Below are 25,581 nucleotides of genomic sequence, written 5' to 3' on the forward strand. Positions count from 1 at the left end.
AGGTGGGGTGGAGAGCTTCAAAAATTTTAGCAAAGATTTCGCTGCCTGGTTGCTGGGTGGCCATGGCAATTGTAGGCGTGACCTAGTCGGCCTCCTGCACCACGGGGGGGGGAGGGGAGGGCAGTTTTACCCTCCCTGGACTCCAGAGGCTTTCCTTGAGCCTCAGGGAGGCCGAAATCTGCCTCCCCGGGCTCTTGGGGCTCACTGGAAGCCCGAAACGGGCCCATTTCTGTCCTCCCCAAACTTCCGGGAGGCCTGTTTTTCACACCCCCCAAGCCTCCGTGCATGTCCTGCACTTACCTGCATCCAAAACGGGCCCCATGGGGACTCCTGGGAGGAGAGGAGCAGGGTGGGTGGGGCCAGCAAGAAATTGGATTTGTGGGTTCTTCTAACTGCACAGAATCTTAGCTAGGGGCTCTCCTGAACCCCTGCGAACCCCCAGAAGCCCACACCGGGGGGGATCTATCTAGATGGATGCTTAGAGTAATCACTGAATTGATGGTATATAATCCATCAATCAATACATCTCTTCCTTTCTGTGCCTGAAACTAAAAAAAAGGCATACTACTTTATACAGGGTGGAAACTGCAGACTAAATCTAGATATAAATGCCTGTGTTCAAATTTTAGTAAAAAAAAAAAAACCCTAACCAGGGTGAAAAGGGAATTTATTGGGTTGTCATTACACAAGCTATTGGGTGGACAAGTTTTTGAAGCTGATAAAATATGTTTGAGTTGATAAATTTTAAACTAGGAGGAGAGTCTAGTTGGGTAGAAATTGACATGGAGATTGCTGTAAGGACTACGGAATAAAAACATATTACCTTTAATTATTTTCCTTGGGGCATCTGTGTGTCTCTTAAGAGAAATCTGGAAAATTTAACACAGATATCACAAATCTTTCCTGTAGGCCCCTTTCCCTCCTTTTTTTAAAAATAATATTCTGAGTTTTCTGTGTCTTCTCAATTCCAGCTTGTAATCTTTTATACGCTGATCGCTTCTTTGCCTAAGAAGCAGAATCACATTTTTTGCAACTGCCCACATAACATTAAATATATTCGTATCAATGAACCTCTATTGACAACAGAAGTAACTGGAATGCCAGCCAACCTTTAGTTGGAGAAGAGCAAGACATTTCACCTCCACAAGTCACTTAATTAGCTTCTTTTTTCATACAATAGTGCCTTGCAGCAATCCCAATTGTCTTTTGCTGTGTGCACATTATAATGTTCCCATAACAGAAGTTCACAGCTACTTAGATAGTCCCTGGCAAGCAGACTGTCAGATTTATAAGAACCCAAGTTCATATCTTTCTAGGCATGTAGGACTCCAGGGCTTAAACGAAGCGTTGTGGGTTTGAATTGAATCAGTCTAGTAAGTTACTTGGGTCTCTAGCCTCTATGTCTAGTATGCAAAATCCACTCCTGTGATTGATTGGCAGCAGTATGAAATATGTGGATTGATCACGTCTGATACCTCTGCCCTTGCCTGTTCAATCTGCCTGTTACACTATAGATTTGATTGTTTGTTCCAAGCCAGTATAAAGACATATGAACCACTCTGGCACCACCACCCCCAAATCAATCGAGCCTTTAAAGTGTTTCTGTCAAGTCTTTGGAAGAAAAAAAAAAGGGGGGGGGGTGTATTTTTAACATTCAATAAAAAGATTTAAACAGCCGGCTAGTAGAACAACAGCACCCCCTTCCTTGTGGTTAATCCTCACATTTCCCTAAACAAACAAGCAAAACTGATAATGATATATGTTGGGGAGAGGGGGAATAATATCTAATACAGTGCTATTTCCGGCCGAAATCATCCATGTATGTATTGTGAATGAAGTATTGTGGAGATTTTTTGCAAGAAAGAACTGCATGCTTAATAAACAAAATTGGTTGTTCTGCATATCATTTCCCAGGTTTTAATTTAAAGGTATACAAGATTTATTCTAAGTGAAATTAAGCCACCTGATATTTAATCTTTCCACGTGTCCAATGCGTTCTTTGGGAAGGTGTGAAGTTGGCTGAAAACATGAAGTAATGCAGCAGGAATTTCCCGAGAGTGAGAACAATTAATCAGTGGAATGGCTTGCCTTCAGAAGTTGCAGGTGCTCCATCACTGGAAGTTTTTAAGAAGACATTGGACAGCCATTTGTCTGAAATAGTGTAGGGTCTTCTGCTTGAGCATGGGATTGGACTAGAAGATCTCCAAGTCTATTAATCAGTAATTCTGAATGTATATTCCATTGTCCTCGGTCCAGCTTTCCAAGGGCTGTCCTTGCAGTTCTCCATTTGGTCATTCAATAACCCTAGAATAATAGGAATAGCAAAAAAACCCTTACGTACTGCTTCAGAGTGCTTTACTCTAAACAGTTTACAGAGTCCAACAATCTGGGTCCTCATTTACTGACCTCAAAAGGATGGAAGACTAAGTCAACCTTGAACTGGTCAAGGCAGTTGGCAGAATTAGCCTGCAATACTGCTTTCTAACCACCGCACCACTGTGGCAAGGGCTTAGTTATAAGACGTGATCAATCCACAATAGAGGATTTTAAGTTAGACAAAGTGCTATTGCAGGTGTGGACTTGTGCCAAGACACACGTGGCTTATCCCTGGCCTTAGATTGTCAGTGCTCAAATATTTTATTTAAAATAAACACACACAGTTTAGACATCTGTTGTTGCCTTATGTTCAATAGACGAATCTGACTGTAAAGAATTGATGGGTCATTTATAAGTGAATTGTCAAAACGTGTACTCATGTTTATGGAATCAAACATTCAGATATTGCTGGGTCCATTCCAGATTCTTTCAGACAATGGGATGAAAGTCACTCAAACCTCCTTTGTACATTATCCTTGAGAATATCATATTGCTCAAGAGTCCGGCCATTTATCAGTAAATGAAGAGGATTCTGGTTTTCTTTTCTTTTTGGAACACCGTGAGATCCCTTTGCATGAAACTGTCATACCTGTGGAATAAAGTATACACTTTAAATGTTTTGCCACCTTGAAGCTGGCATTCTTTCATTTGTTGTCATTTCCAAAAAGCCTGTGAGGACAATGGAAGCAATAAAATAGAAAGGCATACCTGACTGCAAATTGCCCTCTATGGGGTCTTGAAAAAGCTTAAACCCTTTTAACATTGTGTTTTCTGCATGGGTATGCACATGTTCGTATGCTGCTTGTGGGTTGAGGTGGCTGTTGCGTACTCCCTCTTTCTGAATAAGTCCCACATGAGAAAAAAAAGGAATTTAATCCCCCGGGACCCAAATTGTTATTGTTTTATGACAAATAGAATACCAGGAACTAAAGCAGAGAACGCTTCGAGGATTTATTTATTTGCTTGTTATTTTTATTCAAATGAATACAAATAACGCGGTTCAAAGTATATTTGAAAGCTGTTGGAAAACATGAATGTACCTTTGAAGCAAAAAAAAAAAAAAGAATACCATTTCTTATACAGAAAATGAAGCTGTGCACTTCAGCTTCCAATTTTACATAGCAAATAAAATGGGCTTTCTTCTTTCTCTCTTCTTCAGCCCCCTACCCACCGCCCTTTACACTCTATCTTAAAAACCTAGTACAGTCTTTAAAATGCTAAGAAGCCAGCTGGGAATAAAAGAAGCAAAGCAGCTTAGAGAAATCCTAGATGGACTCTAAGCTCTTGTTGATATGGTTACTAAATGGCTCAGGTAGGCGCAAATATGGCAAAGGGATCAGAACTGTGTCATTGTTAATAATATGGCACAGAATGCTAGGTGTGGAGGAGAGCGGGTGTGCCAGCTTGGAAAATATGAATTTAGTTCCCTGATGTGTGTAATAATAATCCTGTACAATCCTTATGCCTCTATATTTATGCCTCAGTTCCCTTTACCCATAAAATATATATGGTGATAGCACTTCTCTCTTAGAAGGGGAATAAATCTTAACACGAGAGTCACGCAATTACTCGTCCTACATTTGGCCATGGGTTGCTGTTTTTTTAATTTGCCTGCTTGCTTGTTTCAGAAGGTGTCAGAACTTAACTATGCTGATGGTAAGCAAAAGCCATGAATCTAGCAACAGGAAAAGATCCCAGAGGCAGCAACGTAGGCCAGGGTTGTCAAACTCGCAGCCACCGGGCCGGATGCATCATGCGCTGGTCACGCCCACACCCAGTTTAGTGAAGGGGGAAAATGTCATGATGCTGCCATGATGGTGTGAGTTTGACACCCCTGAGAAAGGCAGTGTTTACTGCTCTGAGCAAATCTAGGATCTTTCCCTGTTGTTATCGCTCTATCCCAGACAAATTCCTGGATCTTCATGATTAGGCAAACCCCTCCCCGCTCCGCCCCTCCCCAAAAAGCATTGGAAATAAGTTGAAGTAATGTTTCTTCTGTATTTTTTCCATTTTCAAGTTTTTATTCTGCCACAAGAGTCAGAAATGTATTCATTGGTAACTTTTGAGAATTAAAATAAATAAATTAGGGGGAAATCGGCATGACATATCTCTGGGTATCAGGTTTGACTTGAGGATCATCGGTCTTCGGAATTAAACTTTCGTATTGAGATTAAGTTATGAAACCAAAGCAAGCAACAACAGACCACACAGTAATTCATGTTCTTGGCAGTCTGTTTATAATCAGATTTTATTTCTTTACTCTGTACATATCCATAGGTGTGATTGAATTTAAACACCTTCTGAGAATGAATAGGAAGAGTTAGCTAAGTACATAACTACTAGATACAGTACCCTATTTGATGCTGATTTGAATAGTTGAGTCAACTAAAAAATAATAGAGGTTGCCCATCCAACTATTGCATTGTCGAAATCACAGATCACACAGTTATTAGCTTATCTTATTTTCTTATCCTAAAGCATGTGCTAAAAATAGATGACCATATTCTAATGTAATTATTGTTCCACCTCAGCCATTGCAATGGCCAGAAAGGAGCACTGGATAGGAAAAGCATATTAATATAACATTTAATAAGAGGCTACAGTTTTGCGCAATAGCGAATGGATTACATTTTAATGATTTTTATTTTTAAAATATGTAAATCATAATTATGTCCGATTCATAATTTATTATTCTGACTAGTGCATATCAATACAAATGAGAAACATTCAAAACAAAATTAAAATATACTTTAAATCCAATATTACAAAGCACAGTCATGCACGTAGCCAAAGCTAGGCATCGCAAGCACTAGTTCTCACTGTGCAAAGACGTTCAATTACTATCCTGATCCGATGGGAGAAAAGCCAACTCTTTACCTCAGAGCACAGGAGAAAAGCCAGTTTTATAGGCACTGACTAATAATGGCAAAGGAAAAGCAATGAGAGCAGAGAGGGTTTGGTAAACATTTTTATTCTTCATCCGCTAAAGAAATGTGTATTCAGTATTCCTCTCTTGGGAGATGCAGTCATTATAAACCTAAGGATTCTGCAATGGAATTAGTGGCCTAATTCTGGAATTGTCTTTTATTGACTGATTTTAATTGTATTTTTGTTTTTCCTTCATTGACAAGATTATTTGGCCTTATTACCTGGCTAGGTGGCAGTACAAAGCTGACTTTGACTGATCTCAAAGAGTTATGTATAGTCAGTCGTTGTTGTTCTTGCGTAAAGGACCATCAGCAAATAAAAAGGATTTCAGATTAGACTTTGAAATGAAAAGCTGGCCTGATAAAAATGCGGTGGGAAGCCATGCCAAGCAAAGATATGTCCATGGGGTCCCTAGGAAATGCAATCATTGGAAGTGGGTTTCACCTTTACTTTTCAGATCACAGCACAAAAGGTACAGTAGTACTATTGGCCTGCGTCAAGTTCCACACAGAGGAGCAAGGTCAAGGAAGCAAGAATTATATAAACCTCAGTTGAGACATCTTTAAAAATAGTATTTGGGTAAATACAGGTAGTCTTCAACTTATAACCTCAAGTGGGACCAGAATATCCAGGACACCTGTATTTACCCTGAAGAAACTACAGAGTAACACATGTCTACACAAGCTATCTAGGCCACTTCAGATTGCAGATAACCGAAGCAAACATCTGTTGAGCCTTTACCCAACTCTTCTTTTTTAATAATTGCTTGTTCCTAATTACTGACTTCCTTGAAAACTGGTGCGGCTAAGGTAATGAGAAACGTCTGGTGCTAAAATTCTACTTGGCTTAATGATTGCTAATGTGAACTTAGATGTTAAAGGCCTAATCTATTTGCACTGGTGGCAGTTAACAGCTATTCCTATAAAAGTACAGTACATCAGCTTAGTTCTGTGATTACTATGTAGAAAAATCTTTTAATGAAAAGAGAGGTGCAACACCTTTGCTAAGATTTGTTAATATGGTTCCATATTTTCAAACCAAAGCTGAAGATAAATGTTTTGCTATGAAAACTAAATACCACTCTTCTATTCTGGCAACACTGGCAAGATAAATAGCAGTAAATTAAATTAGGCTATTTTCATTAAGTAATTAACAAGGGGGGAAACATTCTTGTGTGCTTTTTCAACAAGGTTGGTCACTTAGTAATTTGACTTTAATTGACTTTTTTATTTAGAACACCACAAATATATATAGTGCTGTGTTTCCATTTATATCTATCTAAGTAAAAAAAAAATCTCTGCATTTTATTTAAGCTTGTATAGATCTGAGAAATTGGCTTTATTTGTTGAAAACTGTGGGTCAGCTCTTCCATCTTTGTCGCTAACTTTCAAGAGTAATCTGAGAGCAACCCTAACAAAGACTAATTAAATCAATTTGAAATCCCCTTTTAGAAACTGATGGTAAGTCTAAACTGCTGATACTATCTGCACAGTCTTGCCTAATTCTCTGTAATTCTATGGACCAGTTCTCTGCACATTTTCCAGTCTTGTATGGCTCCTTTCAGTTGTTTTATGCTCTGTCTGGTATTGGCTTTGATGGGGTGTAGCCATTCTAGTTTTTGGTGGCCTTGCTTCTTTTTACTGCTGAGCATTCCAAGTACACTTTGATGTGTGATATGGCCAAACTAAGTAAGGTAGAATTTTGTGATTTTTGCCTTTTTGTGATATGTCTGGTTTTATATGCTTCACTACTTGTTTGCTTGTCACCTTTGCTGTCCAAGGAATGCTCAAGAGCCTTCTTCAAAACTGCAGGTCTAACAAGTTGATTTTACTCCTGCCTAGTTTTTCATGGTCCAACTTTTGCAATTGTAGGTAGCTATATGAAAAATAATAGTAGGACTAATCTGCATTTGGTTGCCAGACTGAAGTCCTTGCTTTTTCATACTTGATTCATGCTCAACATTGCTGTTCAACCCAGTGCAATTTGACAATTAATTTATGGACTGCATTCACTGTGATCCTATGAATCTTTGGCAATATATAAAGATTTACTTCACCCTCATTCCCTGCCCTTTGCTGAGTTGAGGTACTTGAAGAGCAACTCTGTAATTCTCTAGAATTCAGAAGCTAACTTTCTTCTTGTTTACATTTTTTATTACCTCAATAAAATAAAGTTACTCCCTGTTGGTCTTTTTCTTTTAGATTAAAGTAGATAGCTTTGCTTTTTGCTTCAGAAGCACTACAATCCTTAACTGTGTGTTCTTGTTGCTGTTTCCTCATTCAATTTCTAGGGCTACCCACTCACCAATATCTCTCAGAGGCTTACAGAAGATTAAAACAAGTAGAAACAAATAACAGAAAATCTGAATGACTTGCCTCATAGCAAAACTACATGTTACCTTGCCTATTATCTCAACATGATTTGAGATGAATTATGAGTGGACCTAGAAGACAAATCCATAATTTTCACCTAAATATATTTTCCCATTGTTAGTGACAATACATGGAGATATCTAGAGAGTTAAACTGTAGGGCCATTAATACAAAATAGAGATGATGTGTTTTGCTTTAAATCTTTTTTTTTTTCAGAAGATTATAAAGTAAAGCCCACTCCCTTGTAATCTACTTTGTTCCTTCTGGTTCTCCCATGATTTTTGCCTGGAATCATCTGTGAGAAAATACATAACCTTCCTTTCTCTGGGAAAACTTCTCTGTGTGTGTTTTTAAAAGTTAATAGCAGACACAGCCCCCTTCCCCAATTCAGACTAAAACTGTCACCCAGGAGGACAGCATTACCCTTTCTCCCATACTGCTTTTACAATTAAAATAACCCTATCCCCAAAACTGTTATTTCTCCCTCAAGGCAAAACCTTCAGGTGTCCTACTGGTTCCTATATATTTTACCCCGTAGAGCAAAGAAACAGCTTCAGGGGTGGGATAATTTTCATCAAGAAAATAGAGGGAAAGCAATAACCTCCATTTCTCACAGCTGATACCAATTTTGGGGCATGTTTATGTATGTATGTGTGCTACTACCTACAAAGATACATACACACATGCACACAAACACACACACACAATTACTTGTTACCAATTTTAGAGCTAGCAAATATCTTATTTACAAAAGGTGAACAACATGTATGGTAACATTTTGTTCCAAGTCTAGCCATGTTAGGTGATTCGTCCATTGAAAATCCTATAATATCTCCTTTTAATCCTGAAAACATTTTGGTATATAAATGATGGTGGAGTTTAGTTGTAGCAATTGCTTTACATTTTATTATTGCATTGCATTCATTTATTTTTATGACTATCATATACAGGTAGTCCTTGCTTAATTATTTTAATCGGGTCTATCAACTCCATCGCTAAGTGACACTACCATTAAGAAAAAAAAATCACATTACTGTGCTGGACTTATGACATCATTTCTGCTGTGATCATTAAATGAACCACCTGTGGTCATTAAACATGTCATCATGTGACATGGTCTTGCAATTTTATTGCCAGCTTCTCCATTAACACTGCGTGTCAGAAGCCAGCTTTAAAGCACACAAATAGCAATGATGTGACTGTGAGATAATTGTCACCGTCATAAATGCCCAGAAGCTGTGAAGTGCCCAAATCTCAGTCAGATCACCACTACAATGGTCACAAATGGGAGTGCTGGTCATAAAGATATTTTTTCAGCCCATTGTAACTTCAAGCGTCACAAAGCATGGACTATCTGTATGTCACAACTCTGGATGCATAATAATAATAATAATAATAACAACAACAACAACCACAACAACAACACACCCATTACAACCAGAACCTGATGCCTTAACCAACATGTTCCTGTACATCAAATAATACTAATACTTCCATGTTGGAAACACCAAAGGGCTTCTGAGGTGAAAAGATTTGCCAGTGTCATCACCATTGCCCAGTTGGAGGCTCCCTTTGCGGCCCTCCAAAGTTGCTCACTGAAGTACCCATTTTATCTGCTTACGATCACCCGCTTTCGAATTGCTGCATTGGTGGAGGTGCAGCATGTGATGGGAGCTCGCCCCACCCCGTGGCAGCAATAGGTCTCGAAAGTAAGGCTGCCAATTGTCAGTCCAGCGTTCTAACCTCACAAGCCATTGCACTCCTACAATGTCAAGTATAACCCCCAAGACTCCAACTTCACCCTATTCCCCATATTTCAGGGAAGAACCAGCTTTTTATTACCTTCCAGAGGGCAAAAAAGGGTGGGGGGGTCTGCTGGATTCCAGGGGGAAGGCTGTTCCAATGGGCAAGAGCTGCTATCAAAAAGGTGTGCTTCCTAGATCCCAGTAAATGACACCTTTGATGGAAAGGACTTGGAACACACTCTCCAACCTAGCCGATCTGCTGCGACAAACAAATACCCTCAGGGAGAAGCAGTCCCACAAATAACCAGGCCCTGTTCCCTGTACTGCTTTAAAGATGATGCTGTACATATATTACACTGAATATGGCTCTGAAATCAAATAGTGGTGTCCTTGGGACAACAGCGTATCTACTATTAATGTATAACTCTTTGAAAGTGATGTATGTTTTTAAACAAGCTGATCCAGAGATACATAATCTTGATTTCTAGATTTCTCACTGTAGCAAAACAAGTGACAGGAAGGATATTTATGCATAATAAAGGACAGACATTTTCAGAATTAGCATATATCTTTTCCTCCATAGACCGACATGTTAGATGGACAAGCTGCTTGTCTGCTCCAATATTGAAGCTCCAATGTACCTTGTAATTTAAGAATGGAAGAATGCACAGGTTTTGACACACTTTCTTTTGTGATTTCAGATGACGTTTCCCCATATTTCAAGACAGAGCCAGTGCGCACTCAAGTCCATCTAGAGGGAAATCGTTTGGTGCTCACCTGCATGGCAGAAGGGAGTTGGCCCCTGGAATTCAAATGGCTGCATGACAACAGAGAGTTAACCAAGTTCTCACTGGAATACAGGTATGTCAGAGATTGTCAGGGTTTTCTGCAGTGAACATCCCTGTAGCTGCTTGTCATTTACCCCCTTGGGACCTGTATTATCTGCAACTTTAGATTTGCTCACAGGATCATCCTGGGTTTTAATCAATTTATCTTCTTACATAGCATCTAACAAGATTGGTGGAAAAGCAATTCCATGCTGTTTCTTCCATACAAAGATCATTTTCAGAATAATGCAAAATAGATAAGGTTTTTGTCATAGTCTGGAATGCTAACAGTGACAAAAGGAGACAATTAAACGAGTGGGTTGGACTTGTATGAATTGTGAAAGCCAAAATGAGAAGGATTTCTTCAGGCAAGCTACATTGAGACCTTATTCAGCAAGATTAATTTTGCCTATCTCAGAAGCTAAAAAGAATTTCCTGTTCTGTGTACAAACTGTTAATCAAGAATCACTCAGTCTACATAGTTCTCCTTATATCGCTTGAAGCAATCAAGGAAAGTAATTTTGACACCAAGTTTATTAAGCCACTTTATTTACTTATGAAAGCTGGCTCCTTATCTCTAGATTCAGCTTTCTTAATACTGATTTGAAAACAAGAGTCCTAGAGAGAGAGGGGAAAAAAAGAAACCCTTGAAGAAGATGGATATAAACCACTTGGATTTTCCACAAGCAGCTTAATCTTTTAAATGGATATAGTTTCAGTTTCTCAGACATACATGAGCTTTGATGTCCAGTCTGTTTTTTACTGGTGGGGTAGACATAATTAATATTTCATAATCAAATAACTTACTTTCAAAGAGAATTTGCATTCCTCCTCTTATCCCCATGTGCTTCCATGTCACCAAGGATCTTTTTTACAAAGAACAAAAGATGCCTTTAACTAAATTGGTTTGCAGAAGGTATCCTGCATTAGTAATTTAAGACTAAAACAAATTGCACACAAGTTCAGCACACCAGAAATCCCACCTGGTTATGCACTATCAAATCTCTGTCTGTTCTTATCATGTAGATTTTCTTCATATACATTTCTCCATAAAAAGGTTTTCTGTCCCAACCCCTCATCCTTCAAATCTTCCTAGGATGCACTGATTGCTGTTGGTCATTCTCTTTCTTTTCACCTTTTTCAGGAGACGTCTTTGCATAAGATGTTAAAATGTGATGATTTTAATCTGGCTATTTGTACATTGTGTGAGGACTCTGAATAGATTTGTTCTCTGTTTCATTTGTTCATTTTCTTAGCTATCCATGATAATCTCAGAAATCTTTTTGTCTATGATGCTATGTTGACTGCTGGTTCCTTCATTGTTGAGAGTCGATCCTAAAAGACAGAAGCTATTCACCATTTTGGTATTGTCCATATCAGTTCTAAAGCTAGTTGCTGTATCTTTTACCACTAGTTTGGCTTTTTTATATATTTGGACTTAATCTCCTCCTTTCATTGTACTCCTGGACATTCATTACACAAGAACTTGCAAATTTTCAGTTTTAGCCATCAGAGCCCTTTCATCATCATAGTGGAAGTTTCTTCCTCCAGTTCTAAACCATGATCACTTTCTTCCAATCGAGATTCCTTGATATATTAAAAGATGTATTAAAAGTTAGAGCTATCACAGTACGGTTTATTAATTAATATTTTCAGGGAAAATGTTACTGTACTCGTGGACATTCAAAATTCATGTATCAAATGAGTAAGATAAGTGTTTAGAAGTAAATAGGAACCAGTTTCAACATTTAATGTAATTTATCTAACAAATTGCCTATCAGTCATGAATTTTGGTATACCCTATATATTCTACTTATATGTTGAATACATAAGGTTGGAGTATACAGTTTTTCCCTCCTCCTTTGCCAACCTAGAGCCAGTCTATTTCACCATATTCGGCCTATCACATCCAGGCCTGTGTAAAAATTTCCCATGAGGATAATGAGATGTTCTGGGGTTCCCATTTTCATAAGTACATACAACAGCTTGACAGGGTTGCACACTTAAACCCTTTCTGTAATCAATGAAGCACAGTTATTTTTATATTTTGCTATTCCTTGGCTTTTTTTATCTCAACATACATCAGTAATCATGTGTTTTGTTCCTCAGAGTTTTTTTAATCTGTGTTAAATAATCTTTAACCTTATTCTGCTAGTAAGTGAGAATATGGGTATTGTACAATAGTTTGCACATTCTGTCAAGTCTCCCGTCTTTGGTATTGTTACAAAGACTGACAGCTTCCAATTTGTAGGCCACTGTGTTGGCTTTGTTCTGTAGTTTTAGCTTGATTTGGAGTTTGCACATGAACAGTTTGTGATCTGTTCCACAACTCAGCCCCTTGACAATGTCTTTGCTGCTGCAAATGAGCTTTTCCACCTTCTTCTACCAATATTATCTGTTTGACTTCTGTTTTATTCTGTCTGGTGAAGTTCATGCATATTGATGCTATTTAGTTGTCGGAAGACTATCTTACAAATAAGGAAATAATTGGAGTGGCAGAAAGTGATGTCATTTTTTCCTTCTACCTCATTTCGGTTTCCTAGGCTATACAGTAAACCAACATATTTGGCTTGCATGTTCTATCGGCTTCAGATTGAACTTGACCATCAACCTCCTCTTCTGCATCACTGGTTAGGGCATAAACTTGGATAATTGATATATTAAAGGCTTGCCAGAAAAGTTCAATTGATGTTATCCGGTCATTGACTTGATTGTGCCCAAGGACTATCCTTGCTGTCTTCTTCCTGACAATGCTGTTCCTTCTTTGTTTTTCATGTCCTGTGTTCAAAAGGGTCCAGTTCCATTCCATTTTAATTTGCTGGTGTCAAAAATGTCAACGTGTAATCAGTTCATTTCATTTTTCTCGCGTTGACTTTTTCCATGCTTGTGTCTCTTATGTTCCCACAGTAATTCTGTCTTTCCAGCTTTGGATTTTTTTTTCCTGCAGGGCAAAATCAGCCACTAGACATACCGAAAGCTTTTATCTAGCCATGTTAGAAACAATATTAGCATTCTGAAAGGTCTTCAGCTTTTCCTCAATAGTGTGTTGAGTGACGTCCAGCCTCAGGCTCCCCTCATCTAGCGCTATATCATCAATCAGTTTATATTGATTATTGGTGTGGGGTTCTTTCCGGGTAAATACAAAAGTAGTTTATCGTTGTCTTCTCCTGCACAATATGTAATGATATCTTTGCATCTGCCTCCAGTATCTTTCTGTATCGCTTCTGTCTAATACGCTGTCTACTTGCTTCAGCTGGGATGGCCTTGTTTGAGCTGTATGCCCTTGGCATAACTCCTAGCATTCCTCACTCATCCTTCCCAGGAACATCTGCTCTCCTCGACGCACTCACCCACCATAATAAGGCAGCATAGCACTGGATGAAAAAGATAAATAAACTCCTTATTAATATTATTTCACACATGCACAAACAAAAGCTCACCAATGTAAAATGCTTTGGGGTTTCTGGTCTGTCCTTTATTTTGCTTTTTTAATATTTTCAAATAGTGGGCTGAAATGGGTTTCATCTCTAGTCAGATAGATTGTGAGATTTATGCCTAACACTTATATCACATTTTGGTATCAGGTTATACATTAGTAAAACGAGCATCACAAGTTCCCAGACACATAAAGAAGAGCTGTCGAACTAGGATTCACTTGTTATTAATTTGTGAAGCACTTGCCCTTCTCTATTAATTTATTACTGTGTTCTCTTGGTACACTGAAGATGGAAAGTGCCTCTGGTTGCAACTGACGTTTTTGTAGAGTTATTCCCTCTTCAAATAGTTTGTTAATTATCCCTCATTCTGATTGCTATCATTTATCTATCATGGATTGGAAACTTGGCTTTGGGGCCCACAGCAATCTCTGTCTCTCCCTCCCTTGCTCTCTCTCTCTCTCTCCCCCTGTCTCTCACCACTCAACTTTAGGAGCTCATCAAAAAAAGTTTCCTTCCATTTCTTTCTCACTCAGTAATTTGAGAAGGAAACAACTGTCACAAAGTCAGAGCCACTCAAGGTCTAGCTTTAAATCAAGCCAAGTGCTTCCCAATGTCTTGTCTAGATGCACATGTGTGTGTATGTGTGTGGGTGTGGGTGTGCCATCCTCTCCCATCTTAATCAATAATTCAGCACAAGGCAAGATGTGTTCTAATTTAAGGCATCATGTTTGAAGGCCTCTTGCTGCTACTGCTGCTGCTGTAATGCTGGGACCTTGGGAAGGGTCCCCTCCCTGAAAGCTGCTGAGAAAAGCCTCACTGAAAAGCCTAGACAGTAGTTTAAGGCTCCTCTAGAAGAAACAGTGGAAAACTTTAGAACAAAACACTTCATTTGACCAAATGTGATTAGACACACAAGGAATTGTCTCCATTGTAGAAGCTCTCAGTGTACATGCAAAGCAACAAAATCATGATCGTTGTCATCATCATCATCATCCCTTCTTTTTTGTAAAGAAGATAATAAGAAGGATAAATGATAATATTACCATCCATACTGCATGGGTAAATATATAGTACATAGACATTAGACAGTGCTGTGAGAATTACCATAGGTGTTCAGCAAATAGATGGTGTGAGGGGAAAAAACTGTCTCTGGGTCTCTTTGTTTTGGTATGCAATGCCTGTTGCGCCATCCCAAGAGGACGAGTTGAAACAATTTATGGCTAATATATGTTGGGTCTGTAGATATTTTCTCAGCCTTCCACCTTCTGACCTGTGCAATATACAGGTCTTTTATGGAAGGCAGCTGGTTGCAGTTGTTCTTTCTGCAGTTTTAATTATCCATTGCCGTCTGTACTTGTCCTGTTTGATTGCTGTACCAAACCAGACAGTTATAGAAGTACAAATGACAGACTCAATAATTCCTCTGTAGAACTATATCAACAGCTCCTGGGGCAGCCTGAACTTCCTAGTTGACTCAGGAAAAAATTCTTTGTTGTGTCTTTTTGATGGTTCTAATACCAACCATTTGTCCATTTCGAGTCCTTTATTTTGAAATAACATTTCAAGTTTCATTTTTAAAGCAGGGTCATGTAATTATCCTGCGGATCCAAGGGTCTGTTCTGTGTGATTCCTTCAAAATCAACTTAATTATGAGCAGGAAATCTCATTTTTGCCAAGGAATTAGGCCAAGGGTCTCAAACTAAAATCAACACAGGCGCCATCCCAAAACTAGTTTATTAAGTTGATGGCCATAGACCTGAAACATTTTTGTACATGGATATAAAAGTCTCTAGGAGCCACGGTGGTGTAGTGGTTAGAGAGCAGTATTTCAGTTTACTGTCAGGAGTTCGATCCTAGTGAGCTCAGGAGTTTGATCCTGGTGGGTTCAAGGTTGACTCAGCCTTCCATCCTTCTCAGATTGATAAAATGAGGACCCAGATTGTTGGGGGCAATATCCTGACTCTGTAAACCACTTAGAGCTGTAAAGCACTACAGAATGGTATATAAATCTAAGTGCTATTGCTATTGCTAATGAATCATAAATAAAGGAAACAAATGAGTATTGCTGTATGCCATTAAACTTAATTTTAAGCCATTTAAAGCATGGCCAAAACAAAACTGCTATTTTCCATTTCACTTTGACCTTTTGGACTGCAGTGTTAGCTGCACAATGGTAGTTGGGATTGCTGTTAACCTGAGAGCCAGGAATATAGTCAGTAGCTCTTATCAGGGGAACAACTAGGAAAGTGGGAGACACCTCCATCTGGAGTTTTAGCATTTCCACATTCCAACAAGGTTCTCCAGAAGACACCAAGAATCCTGTTGGGACTCCAGACAGAGATCTCTTACCCGTCTCTACCGTACCTTGTCTCTATAGAGAATCATGTGTCTCACTATTGCCCACCCATTGTGAGGTACCTTGGAACAGTGAGGTCTTTTTTTTTCTTCTTTCTTACTCCCCCTTGGCACCACCACCTCCACGAGTTTTTCCTTACTACAGCTTTGGCTCAGAAATATCAGCTCCACTCCCAGTCTGGATAGGCTGAGGGTTGGCTCTATTCCTAATCCCCTGGCTGGGGCCAGGACCTGATGCTACCCACTCACCCTCTTGCCTGCTGCACTGTGTCCCTGTCTGTTTTTGTGAAACTCTTAGGGACAAGTTTAGGAGTTAGAGGCCACAGAAATTATCTGATGGGCCATCTGCAGTGCTACAGGCTGCAGATTTGAAACCCCTGGTTTTTGCAGCTCAGATGTTTTATTTTTTTATTCTTCTCATTTATAAATACTGCTACGCATTTCTCTGAGGATCTCTGTGTGTATAAATTTCTACACTGTTTGATAAGACAGATGTGCTATAAAATTACAGAAAATTAAACTTCTTCATTCCAGTCTGCAATCTAAAGATTGTTTGTTTGTGAAAGGCATACAAATGGTCCTGGTACAGGTCCCAGTTATTTGTGTGCTCCTGATCTGGTAAATGCTACAAAAAGTTGGCCTTGCCATCCAAAAATGTGCAGATCTCTAAAATCTTCTGAGATCGGGCTATTTTTCACTTTTTCAACTGCTTGAATTAAAGTATAAATGGTCCAGAATGTCTGCAGACTGCAACCATATGCTGCAAATATGCTCTATATGGGGTTGTCCACTTGGAAACTGCAGCTGATCCAGAGGGCAATAGCACAGGCAGGTTGAGTGAAGGAATGAATGGGGATCATGCCACATCGCAGTGTGCTTGTGTAAAGCTGTGCTTTATGTCTATGGAGATTCTCAGTCATCCAGGTCATGGTTGCCCCAAAGCTGCTTTTTTCAAGAGGCAACTGGACTTTCTGGTTTTTCTTTGAAGATGTTTCACTCCTAATCCAAGAAGCTTCTTCAGCTTTATGCTCCGCAATGATAAAACAAGTTGGCTTCCAGGTAGTACAACTCACGGTGCTAATTATCAGCCCTAAAACCCTTCGTGTCATGAGGCATGGTTTAGTTGAGATACCTTCTGTCTCCTGTAATTTCTGCCTGCCTGTATGTTGGGAAAGAGTTGCCACGCTTTAGATCCCATTGATTAAACTGTATCATCTGATAGGACCAGGAGGGTAGGTCTCCCCTACGCAGACAGAATCTTTTCTGCAGAATATTGTCACATCCCCTCAGAGATTCAAATGGCCCCCACTCTGATCTTGTTTAACCAGATACTAAAAACTGGACTTTTCCTGCACCCATTGGGCAAAAGTGCACAATAGACCTGTTACCGGGGGAATATTATTGAGCTCAGGAGAAGACATTTGTCATAGTACCTGGACTCACCTTTTTTTTTTTTTTTTGCCTTGGGTTTTGTGCTGGTCCTCCCTCAAAAGTTTTGAAGATCATCTGTATAAAGGAGGGGAGAACCACTGGCTTCAACTATCTAATCCTTCCTCTTGTAAATGTTTCTCTATAATTTAGTTTTTATCTAAAGCTGCAATAAAAAGTTACCATTTGCATTCAGTGTTTCCTGTGGTGAGAAACACTTATCACCAGACATTTATTATGCTTACTGTACTGGTGACTGTATTTTAGCTGTTTTTAATATTGTATGCTGCCTACAATCGTTTCAGGGAAATCCACACAAATTTGATTATTATTATTATTATGTACATGTCATAGTAACCATTCTTGATCTTGGGCTTTATGGTAGTCCTCCCTCAAAGGTTTTGAAGATCATCTGTATAAAGGGGAAAAAAATTCAGCTTACCTAACCCTCAGTCTTGTAATTTTTTCCCCCTATAATTTAGTTTTTACCAAAAACTGTTATAAAAGCTACCATTTGGATCTAGTGTTTAAATGTTTCAGGTCTATTTCTGCATCATTCTTTGAATCAAACCTTTATTTGAATTTGAATTTGAATTTGAATTTGAATTTGACTTGAAGTCTTTGGATTAAGCACCCTCTTTGAATTTCGATAGAGTAGAGTAGAATAGAACAGAACAGAACAGAACAGTACAGAACAGAATAGAATAGAATAGAATAGAATAGAATAGAATTCTTTTATTGGCCAAGTGTGATAGGACACACAAGGAATTTGTCTTGGTGCAAATACTCTCAGTATACATAAAAGAAAAGATACATTCTATCTTTAAGCTTAATTTTATTTTCTCTTATTTGGTAGTTTGGTACAGGTAGTCCTCGACTTACGAGCACAATTGAGCTCAAAATTTATGTTGCTCAATGAGACAGTTGTTAAGAGAGTTTTGCCCCCATTTTATGACTTTTCTTGGCACGGTTAAAGGGGATCGCATGATGCCGGAACACAGCAATGGTCATAAAAATGAAGCAGTTGCCAGGCATCGTAATTTTGATCACATGACCCTGGGGAGGCTGCAATGGTCATAAGTGTGAAAAAGGGTCATAAGGCACTTTTTCATTGTAACTTGAATGGTCACTAAATAAACTGTTGTAAATCGAGGACTACCTGTATAGGATTTTTACTTTTTATTTATTTTTCATACATACACACAGGCACACAGAGTGTCTTTTGTGTAAGAGCTAAGTTTTTTTTAAAAAAAAAACCCTACATAGTACTTTTTAAATAAAATAGTAATACAGGTATATTGCTCTTTATATCTAATACTAACAAATACTGTTGTTTTAAACAAGTGCTAATTGTAATATTTTCAAGTTTAATCTGATGTTGATCATTATAATTATAAGCATGTTGCAATAACCCAATGTGTACCCCTTAATTAACCAAGTTGATTCTTTAGATAGTGATAATACCTTGGAGTAGATTATTTGTTTTTTGGTAAAGAGAGGAAAATACTGTTTTTGTTTCCATTCACTTTTCATTTGTGATGGCACAGTGTAATCATAGGCTTTCACCAATAGAAACAAATATTTAAAACTTAAGTTACTGTAAAATGTTAAGTAGCAAATAATGCAATCCTCCAGCTAAGCTTCACATATTTTCTTTGAACTTTTATAATTTTCATGGAAGCTTTGAAAAACTGCAAATGTGAAAGTTATAAATGCTACACACATTGTACCTTTTGTACATTTTTGCCTATGTTGGGATTAAAATGAACCATTAAGTAGTATCATCATGGGGCTGTAAATTATACATAAATTGTCTTTGTTGATTTTATTTTTGTGCTAAAGCTATGTTTGAGTCTCTCTCTCTCTCTCTCTCTCTCTCTCTCTCCCTCTTTCCCTTTTCCCCCTTTTCCTCTCCCTCCCTCTCTCTCTTTCTCTCCCTCTCTCTCTCTCTCTTTCATTTTTGGCCTGCCATTGTGAATTAGGATATAAATATAACATTGGGAAATAGCTTCTGAAATGAAACAATTAGTATAGAGAAATGCAATCCAGAAGTAAAATGTACATCCATGTGTTTTATCTGTACTATGCAAGGCAGGATATTCTAAATTTTTAAACTAGTCAAAATTCTGGGAGGTTATATTTATACAATGCAAATTATTATTTACACCTATAGGTGATAAGCAGGCTGAGCTCGAGGGCAGGATTAAATGTGTTATCAGTTTGGAATCACTGCACAGCTACCAGTGACTCCTGAATTCCATTGACCCTTACCTGGTGCCAATGTAGTTGAACCAGATACTTGTATAATAAACGTTTAATGTTTTGAACTCAACTTCTAATCCTGGTTACTTGCACCTGACAACACCTGGCTTATACGACTGTAAGAAGATGTAATTTATGAACTGGACAATATGAAAAAGCAGATATACTCTATGTATAGTTTTTTTTAAAGTATATGTAGATGTATCCATATTTTATCTTCATTCAAACAATATGTAGATATAAAGGTGTTGTAAAAGCTATGAAAAAAAATCACAATCATTTGTTCAACAACACTTTAACAGATAGAACTTTTCCTTCTGTGGAGAAGCAAGTACATTTTTGGCTGTAATACCTCGCATTGCCTCCTTTGACAGAAACAACCTCACGTAGACATTTCTTTAATTTCTGACATGATGAGAACATCCCCCCCCCCCCCACTCCTCCACGCAAGATTTTTTTTTCAGCTATGCAATATGGAGGGGTTTTTTTGCATGCAGAATCAGTTTCAAATCATTCCATGGCCCCCCGGTGGGATTTAAATCTGGACTCTGTCCATTCCAGAACCTTCAAATTCTTGCTTTTATTTTGAACCATTCCTTGGTGGATTTACTAGAGTGTTGAGGGTCATTGTCATGTTGCAAGGTCCGCTTTCAGTTAAGCATCAGTCTTCTGAGAGATGGTTTCACATTATCCTCAAGGTCCAATGAAGAAAGAATTCACAGTGGATTCTACAGTGATGAACTGCTCAAGCCCTGATTCAGCAAAGCAGCTCCAAGCAGTAACATTTCCACCATGTGCTTTGTGGATGGCAACAAGCTAGAATCAGAACCAGAATCAGAATAGAGCTGGGAAGGGACCTTGGAGATCTTTTAGTCCAGCCCCTGCTCAAACAGGAGTTCTTCTGGTGAAATGCTCACTTTGGTTTTCTCCAAACTTACCTTCTGGGACTGTGGTCAGATAACTTTTATCTTTGCTTTGTCTTGTCTTAAGAATCCCAGAATGGCATCACATGGTCTACAGGTAGTTCTTGCCACTGTTGATAACAAAATGCATGGGTCTGCCATTAAAAACAAGTTGCAGAAAATTAGATTTACACAGAAAGTTTGCCTGGAAGAAACCTGGGTTGTTCATTACCAAAATCCGGGCAAGATTATAACTTTCTCATAAAAACATCAGTAAAGACACATTATTCCAGAAGTCCTGGTCTTTACTGATGTTTTTATGAGCAAATTATAATCTTGCCCAGATTTTGGTAATGAACAATCCAGGTTTCTTCCAGGCACACCTTCTGTGTAAATCTAATTTTCTGCAACTTGTTTTTAATGGCAGACCTATGCATTTTGTCATCAACAGTGGCAAGAACTACCTGTAGACCACGTGATGCCATTCTGGGATTCTTAACCACTTCTTTCAGCATCTTCTCTTTTGTTCTCTGATTGAACTTGCTGGGACAACCTACCCTGGGTAAATTGGCAGTTGTTTGAAATCTTCTCTACTTAAAGATAATCTTTCAAACAGCAGAGTGATTGATGTCCAATTTTTTGGCAATCTTTTCAAATCCATTTCCAGACTCATAGGCATCTGTAATCTTCACTCTGAAGGCCTCGGGGAGTTTTAATTTAGGCACGGTGGTACCATACACTGCAACAACAAAGAGCAAAGCAAACCAGATATCTCAGGTTTCAATTAGAAACGTTCCTTCTCTATCTTTTCCGGTGATATTTCTAATCATTGGCGCCTGGTTTTAATTTTAGGTATTTGATTAATGTATTGTGTACATTATTGCATTACTTTTAGCCTCAGTGAACAAATGCAAAATTTGCATTTATGTTTATTTAAATTACACAGTGGAGTACAAAATGTAAATGGTAAGCAGTATTTGTTATATCATTTCCCCTTTAATCTCTCAAAATTCTTCAATGGAGGTCAGGTATGTTGAAAAAGTCAAAAGGTTTCAATGGGGTGTACTTATTTTTTTCACATGACTGAATGAGTAAAAGCCCAAAAAATGTTTTTAGTTGCCAACAGGAATGTGGCAAGTATGCTTTTGAACACAAGCAAGATGTTTCTACTTGCATGCGGTAAAGAGCAGTCTTTTTTTCATTAGGGAGAAGGATAGATACCTTCCTCTCACCAGAAATCCTGCAGAAATTTCTCTGGGAAGCCCAAGCACAGACTTTAGAAAATACAGATAGTCCTTGACTTCCCACCATTCATTTAGTGACTGAAGTTACAACAACACCAAAAAAAGTGACGTATGTTTTCACATTTATGACTGTTGTAGCAGAGGTGGTATTCAGCAGGTTCTTACCAGTTCTGGTGAACCAGTAGCAGAAATTTTGAGGAGTTCAGAGAACTGGCAAATATCACCTCTGACTGGAGATTTTACAGTATCCTTCCCCTGCCATGCCCACCAAGCCACGCCCACAGAACCAGTAGTAAAAAAAATTGAATCCCACCACTGTGTTGGTCACGTAATCCAAATTCAGGCACTTGATGACTGGCACACCTTTATGACAATTGCATCATCCCAAAGTCATGTGATCACCATTTGTAAGCTTCCCAGCTGGCTTCCAATAAGCAAAGTCAATGGGAGAAGCCAGATTTGCTTAATGACCAAATGATTCAGTTAACTGCAGTGACCCACTTAACAACTCAAGAAAAGTCATAAAATGGAGTAAAACTCAGTTAACTGCCTCGCTTAGCAGCAGAAAATTTGAGCTCAGCTGTAATTCAACACTAAAATTAAAAGGGCCCAGAGATATCTTTGTTCTTTCCCTATATCTGAAAGAAACCCATTACAGAGTTTCCCTCCTTCCCTGTAACAAATCTCCATTTTAACCCAATTGTTTATTTTCTTCTGTCTCTTTCCCTTTTTGTGGCGGTGAAGGTGAGGTTAGGGACAAATGCCATGCTCAGAATGGTCTTTTTTTTCTTTCTGGGATAGAAAAGCAGGAAGAAAGAGATAAGGCAGCTGGAAATAGGAATGGTAAATGGAGAAAAAATATAGAGGCATAAAATGTAGAGGGACATGAATAAAAAAGAGATTTAAATTGCTCTTTATCTCCCCCCATCTATTCACTCAGTCAGTGTGCAAATAAAGTTTCCTCTTGTTCCAAAATAAAATCCACTTGCAGTTGGAATGAAATGTCAGGCACCTGTAGACAGAGAGATACTTTGATGAAATGTGTACTCAGAGGCCTCCCCTGAATGGTGATGGACAAGGGAAATGAAAGGAACGGGGAGAGGGCAGTAAAAGCTCACATATGAAGAATGAAAAAATAATGTGAGAGAGATTGAATATCCTGCAGTCAGCTGTATTGCACCTCTATTGAAGCTGCCCCAATGGAAAAGTAGAGAAAAAGAAACTTACGGTGTCCAGTCCAAAAGAGATGGCTCTCAAACCTATTCCCTAGTAGCCTAACTTAACGACATGATGTCAGTTCTTTCCTTCACCATCTCCTTTTAACAACCCCACAATCCCTTATGGGGTGAAGTCAGGGCAACTGAACGGAGCTGAGTGTTTACTGGCTGGATGCCCTTCCTGTCACCAATGCAAAGTTATATTCAACAGATACATTCTCAACAAGCCCAGAGAGAGAAATATCTGCCTCTATCTAGGATTGAACTCTAGCTTCCTAATTGTGAGGCAGGAACCCCACCTCTAAGCCACCGTACCACTCAGTTCTTTCCTTCCCATCCCAAATATTCTTGTTTCCAGAGATAAAAGTCTATACAATTGTCCATTGTCCTGTTGAAAGCTGGAAGTAATCAAAAAATAATTTTGCAGTTTTTATTTAATCAATTGTTTCCCCCATAGCTACTCCCTAAAAAATTGGTTCAGATCCCAAACACCGATTTTCACACATACCGTATTTCCCCATGTATAAGCCACCCCTTTTTTCCAAAATTTTCAAGCCCAAAAAGTAGGGGGGTGGCATATACAAAGCAGGTACACTTTTTATACGTGAAAAATGCATAAAATAATAAAGTAGGAATAAACTGGTTTTCCAGCAGTATGCTATACTTTTTTGTAAAAATTGTACGTGATGATACGATTACGAGTGTGAGTACGCGATAGAAATGCATACGCTAGACATCGGCCTGAATGCTTCGTTCCTACTCTCGTTCGATCGTGGGTGCTAGCGTCACCCGCACCGCTTTTCGGCGTCATGACCGAAGTTGTAGATCTAGACGTCGAATTTTGTTTCTTTGTAAATTTTCTTTCTTCATAACTTGTTTCTCTAATAAAATATTTTTTTCAAAACTTCACAGTCCAAAAATTGGGGGGGTGGCTTATACAAAGGGGGTGCTTATACATGGGGAAATACGGTAGTTAGTTACTCCTTCCTACACCTACAGCCCGTGTAAATGGGTAAATGGGTAAACTAGAGAGAACTTACCTGAGGATGGGCTCAGAATGAATGAGTCCAAAAGCTTAGAAGACAAAATTTCTGGTCTGGGTGACTGACCCAGATTGGATCCTGCAGCATTATCCTGTGACACATATATTTGCCTTCATTAATGGGTAAACTGGATAATGTGCAGAGCACTGGTTATTTGTGAAATAACATTTTCTAAAATGACTGTGTTAATGTTTTCTTTCTCTATCTAAGATATTATTGTTAGCAGAAGGATTGTAAGTCAAATTTTATAGCAGTGTTGATAAGATTATTGATCATTTGATCATTTAAATCCCTTTTCAAATGAAGTTCTGGTCAGAAACTGATATCAGCTCATTGCCTTATCCTATTAAAAGCCCAGTGTCAGCATTTTGTATTTTGGGGCATTTGCATAGGCTGTCAAAGAGTGGTCCAGTTTTGGGATCATACAAACAAACACACAGAGAGAGAGAGAGAGAGAGAGAGAGAGAGAGAGAATACACACAATACAATGGATTTACATACACACACATACACACACTTCCTTAATCCTGTAAGGAAGACAGGAAGGAAATATTCTGGTGTTGCTTACAGAAATTGCCTCTCTGTTAACCCTTATTACATTCTTGGCAGGACTAGACTTTCTATCTCAGGAACATCTCTGAAGTTTTCTTTCCCCTCCTTTGCTGGTACTTTGTTTGTGTGGAGTGACCATCCAAAGTTACAATGGCACTGAAAAAAGTGACTTATGACCATTTTTCACACTTACGGCTGTTGCAGCATCCCCACAGTCATGAGAGGCCAGGTGAGCAGATGCATGCCTCGATGTGAGTGATATTGAGTTGGCCACACCCAGCCAATAACATGACCACCAAGCCATGACCACCAAGCCATGACCACCACCTAAGCCACACCCACAGAACCAGTTGTTAAAAACTTTGAATCCCAGCCCTGAATATATTCATTAAAATGCACCTCATATAACAAAAATTATACCTTAATGAACAAAAAGAAAGATCCATATAATAAGCACAAATACATATATGAAGTTAATTCCATCATATCATTACATCTAATATATATATAACTATGTAATCCTCTCATTTTTAGGACACCAACTCTTTAACCTATGCATACATGTGCCCACATATGCAAACATTTTTCCTTTGCGATTTTAGTGCGTAAAAGAAAGCTTTGGACATCTTGCCTGGAAGCTGAGGGCTACTGGAGACAAAGTTAGGGCAGAAAAATTAGTTATGATGGGGATAAATTGAATTTTAATAGAGATGTTGATGGCACTCCGCCAGCATGCTCAGGTGGTAATTAAAAGTTAACAGGTTTAGGAATATATTAATCCTTTGGGGAGAGAAAAATCCTGCCTTTGATCACACGGGAAGTCTATTTTCTACACACGGCAGCATGTTTGATCTTTGCTATACAGGTGAGCATCTCATTTTAGGTACTCTCTT

At 38.6% G+C, this 25,581-nt stretch overlaps 1 protein-coding gene across 3 annotated transcripts in view; it reads left to right on the forward strand.

Annotated features, from left to right (window-relative positions):
- SDK2 (sidekick cell adhesion molecule 2) overlaps positions 1-25,581 on the forward strand; it is a 407,043-nt gene that overhangs the window by 235,217 nt on the left and 146,245 nt on the right. For 2 of the 3 annotated variants that reach the window (XM_087925011.1, XM_087925012.1), the window contains exon 2: positions 10,123-10,282. In XM_087925011.1, the coding sequence (XP_087781137.1) occupies positions 10,123-10,282 (160 nt within the window). Of the gene's footprint in view, positions 1-6,001; positions 6,114-10,122; positions 10,283-25,581 lie in introns of those variants that run through there. The other variant, XM_087925013.1, reaches the window with a different exon arrangement.

This window comes from Pseudonaja textilis, chromosome 2 (assembly GCF_049901715.1).
Source record: "Pseudonaja textilis isolate UNSWEBS1 chromosome 2, rPseTex1.2, whole genome shotgun sequence".
Classification (NCBI taxonomy): domain Eukaryota; kingdom Metazoa; phylum Chordata; class Lepidosauria; order Squamata; family Elapidae; genus Pseudonaja; species Pseudonaja textilis.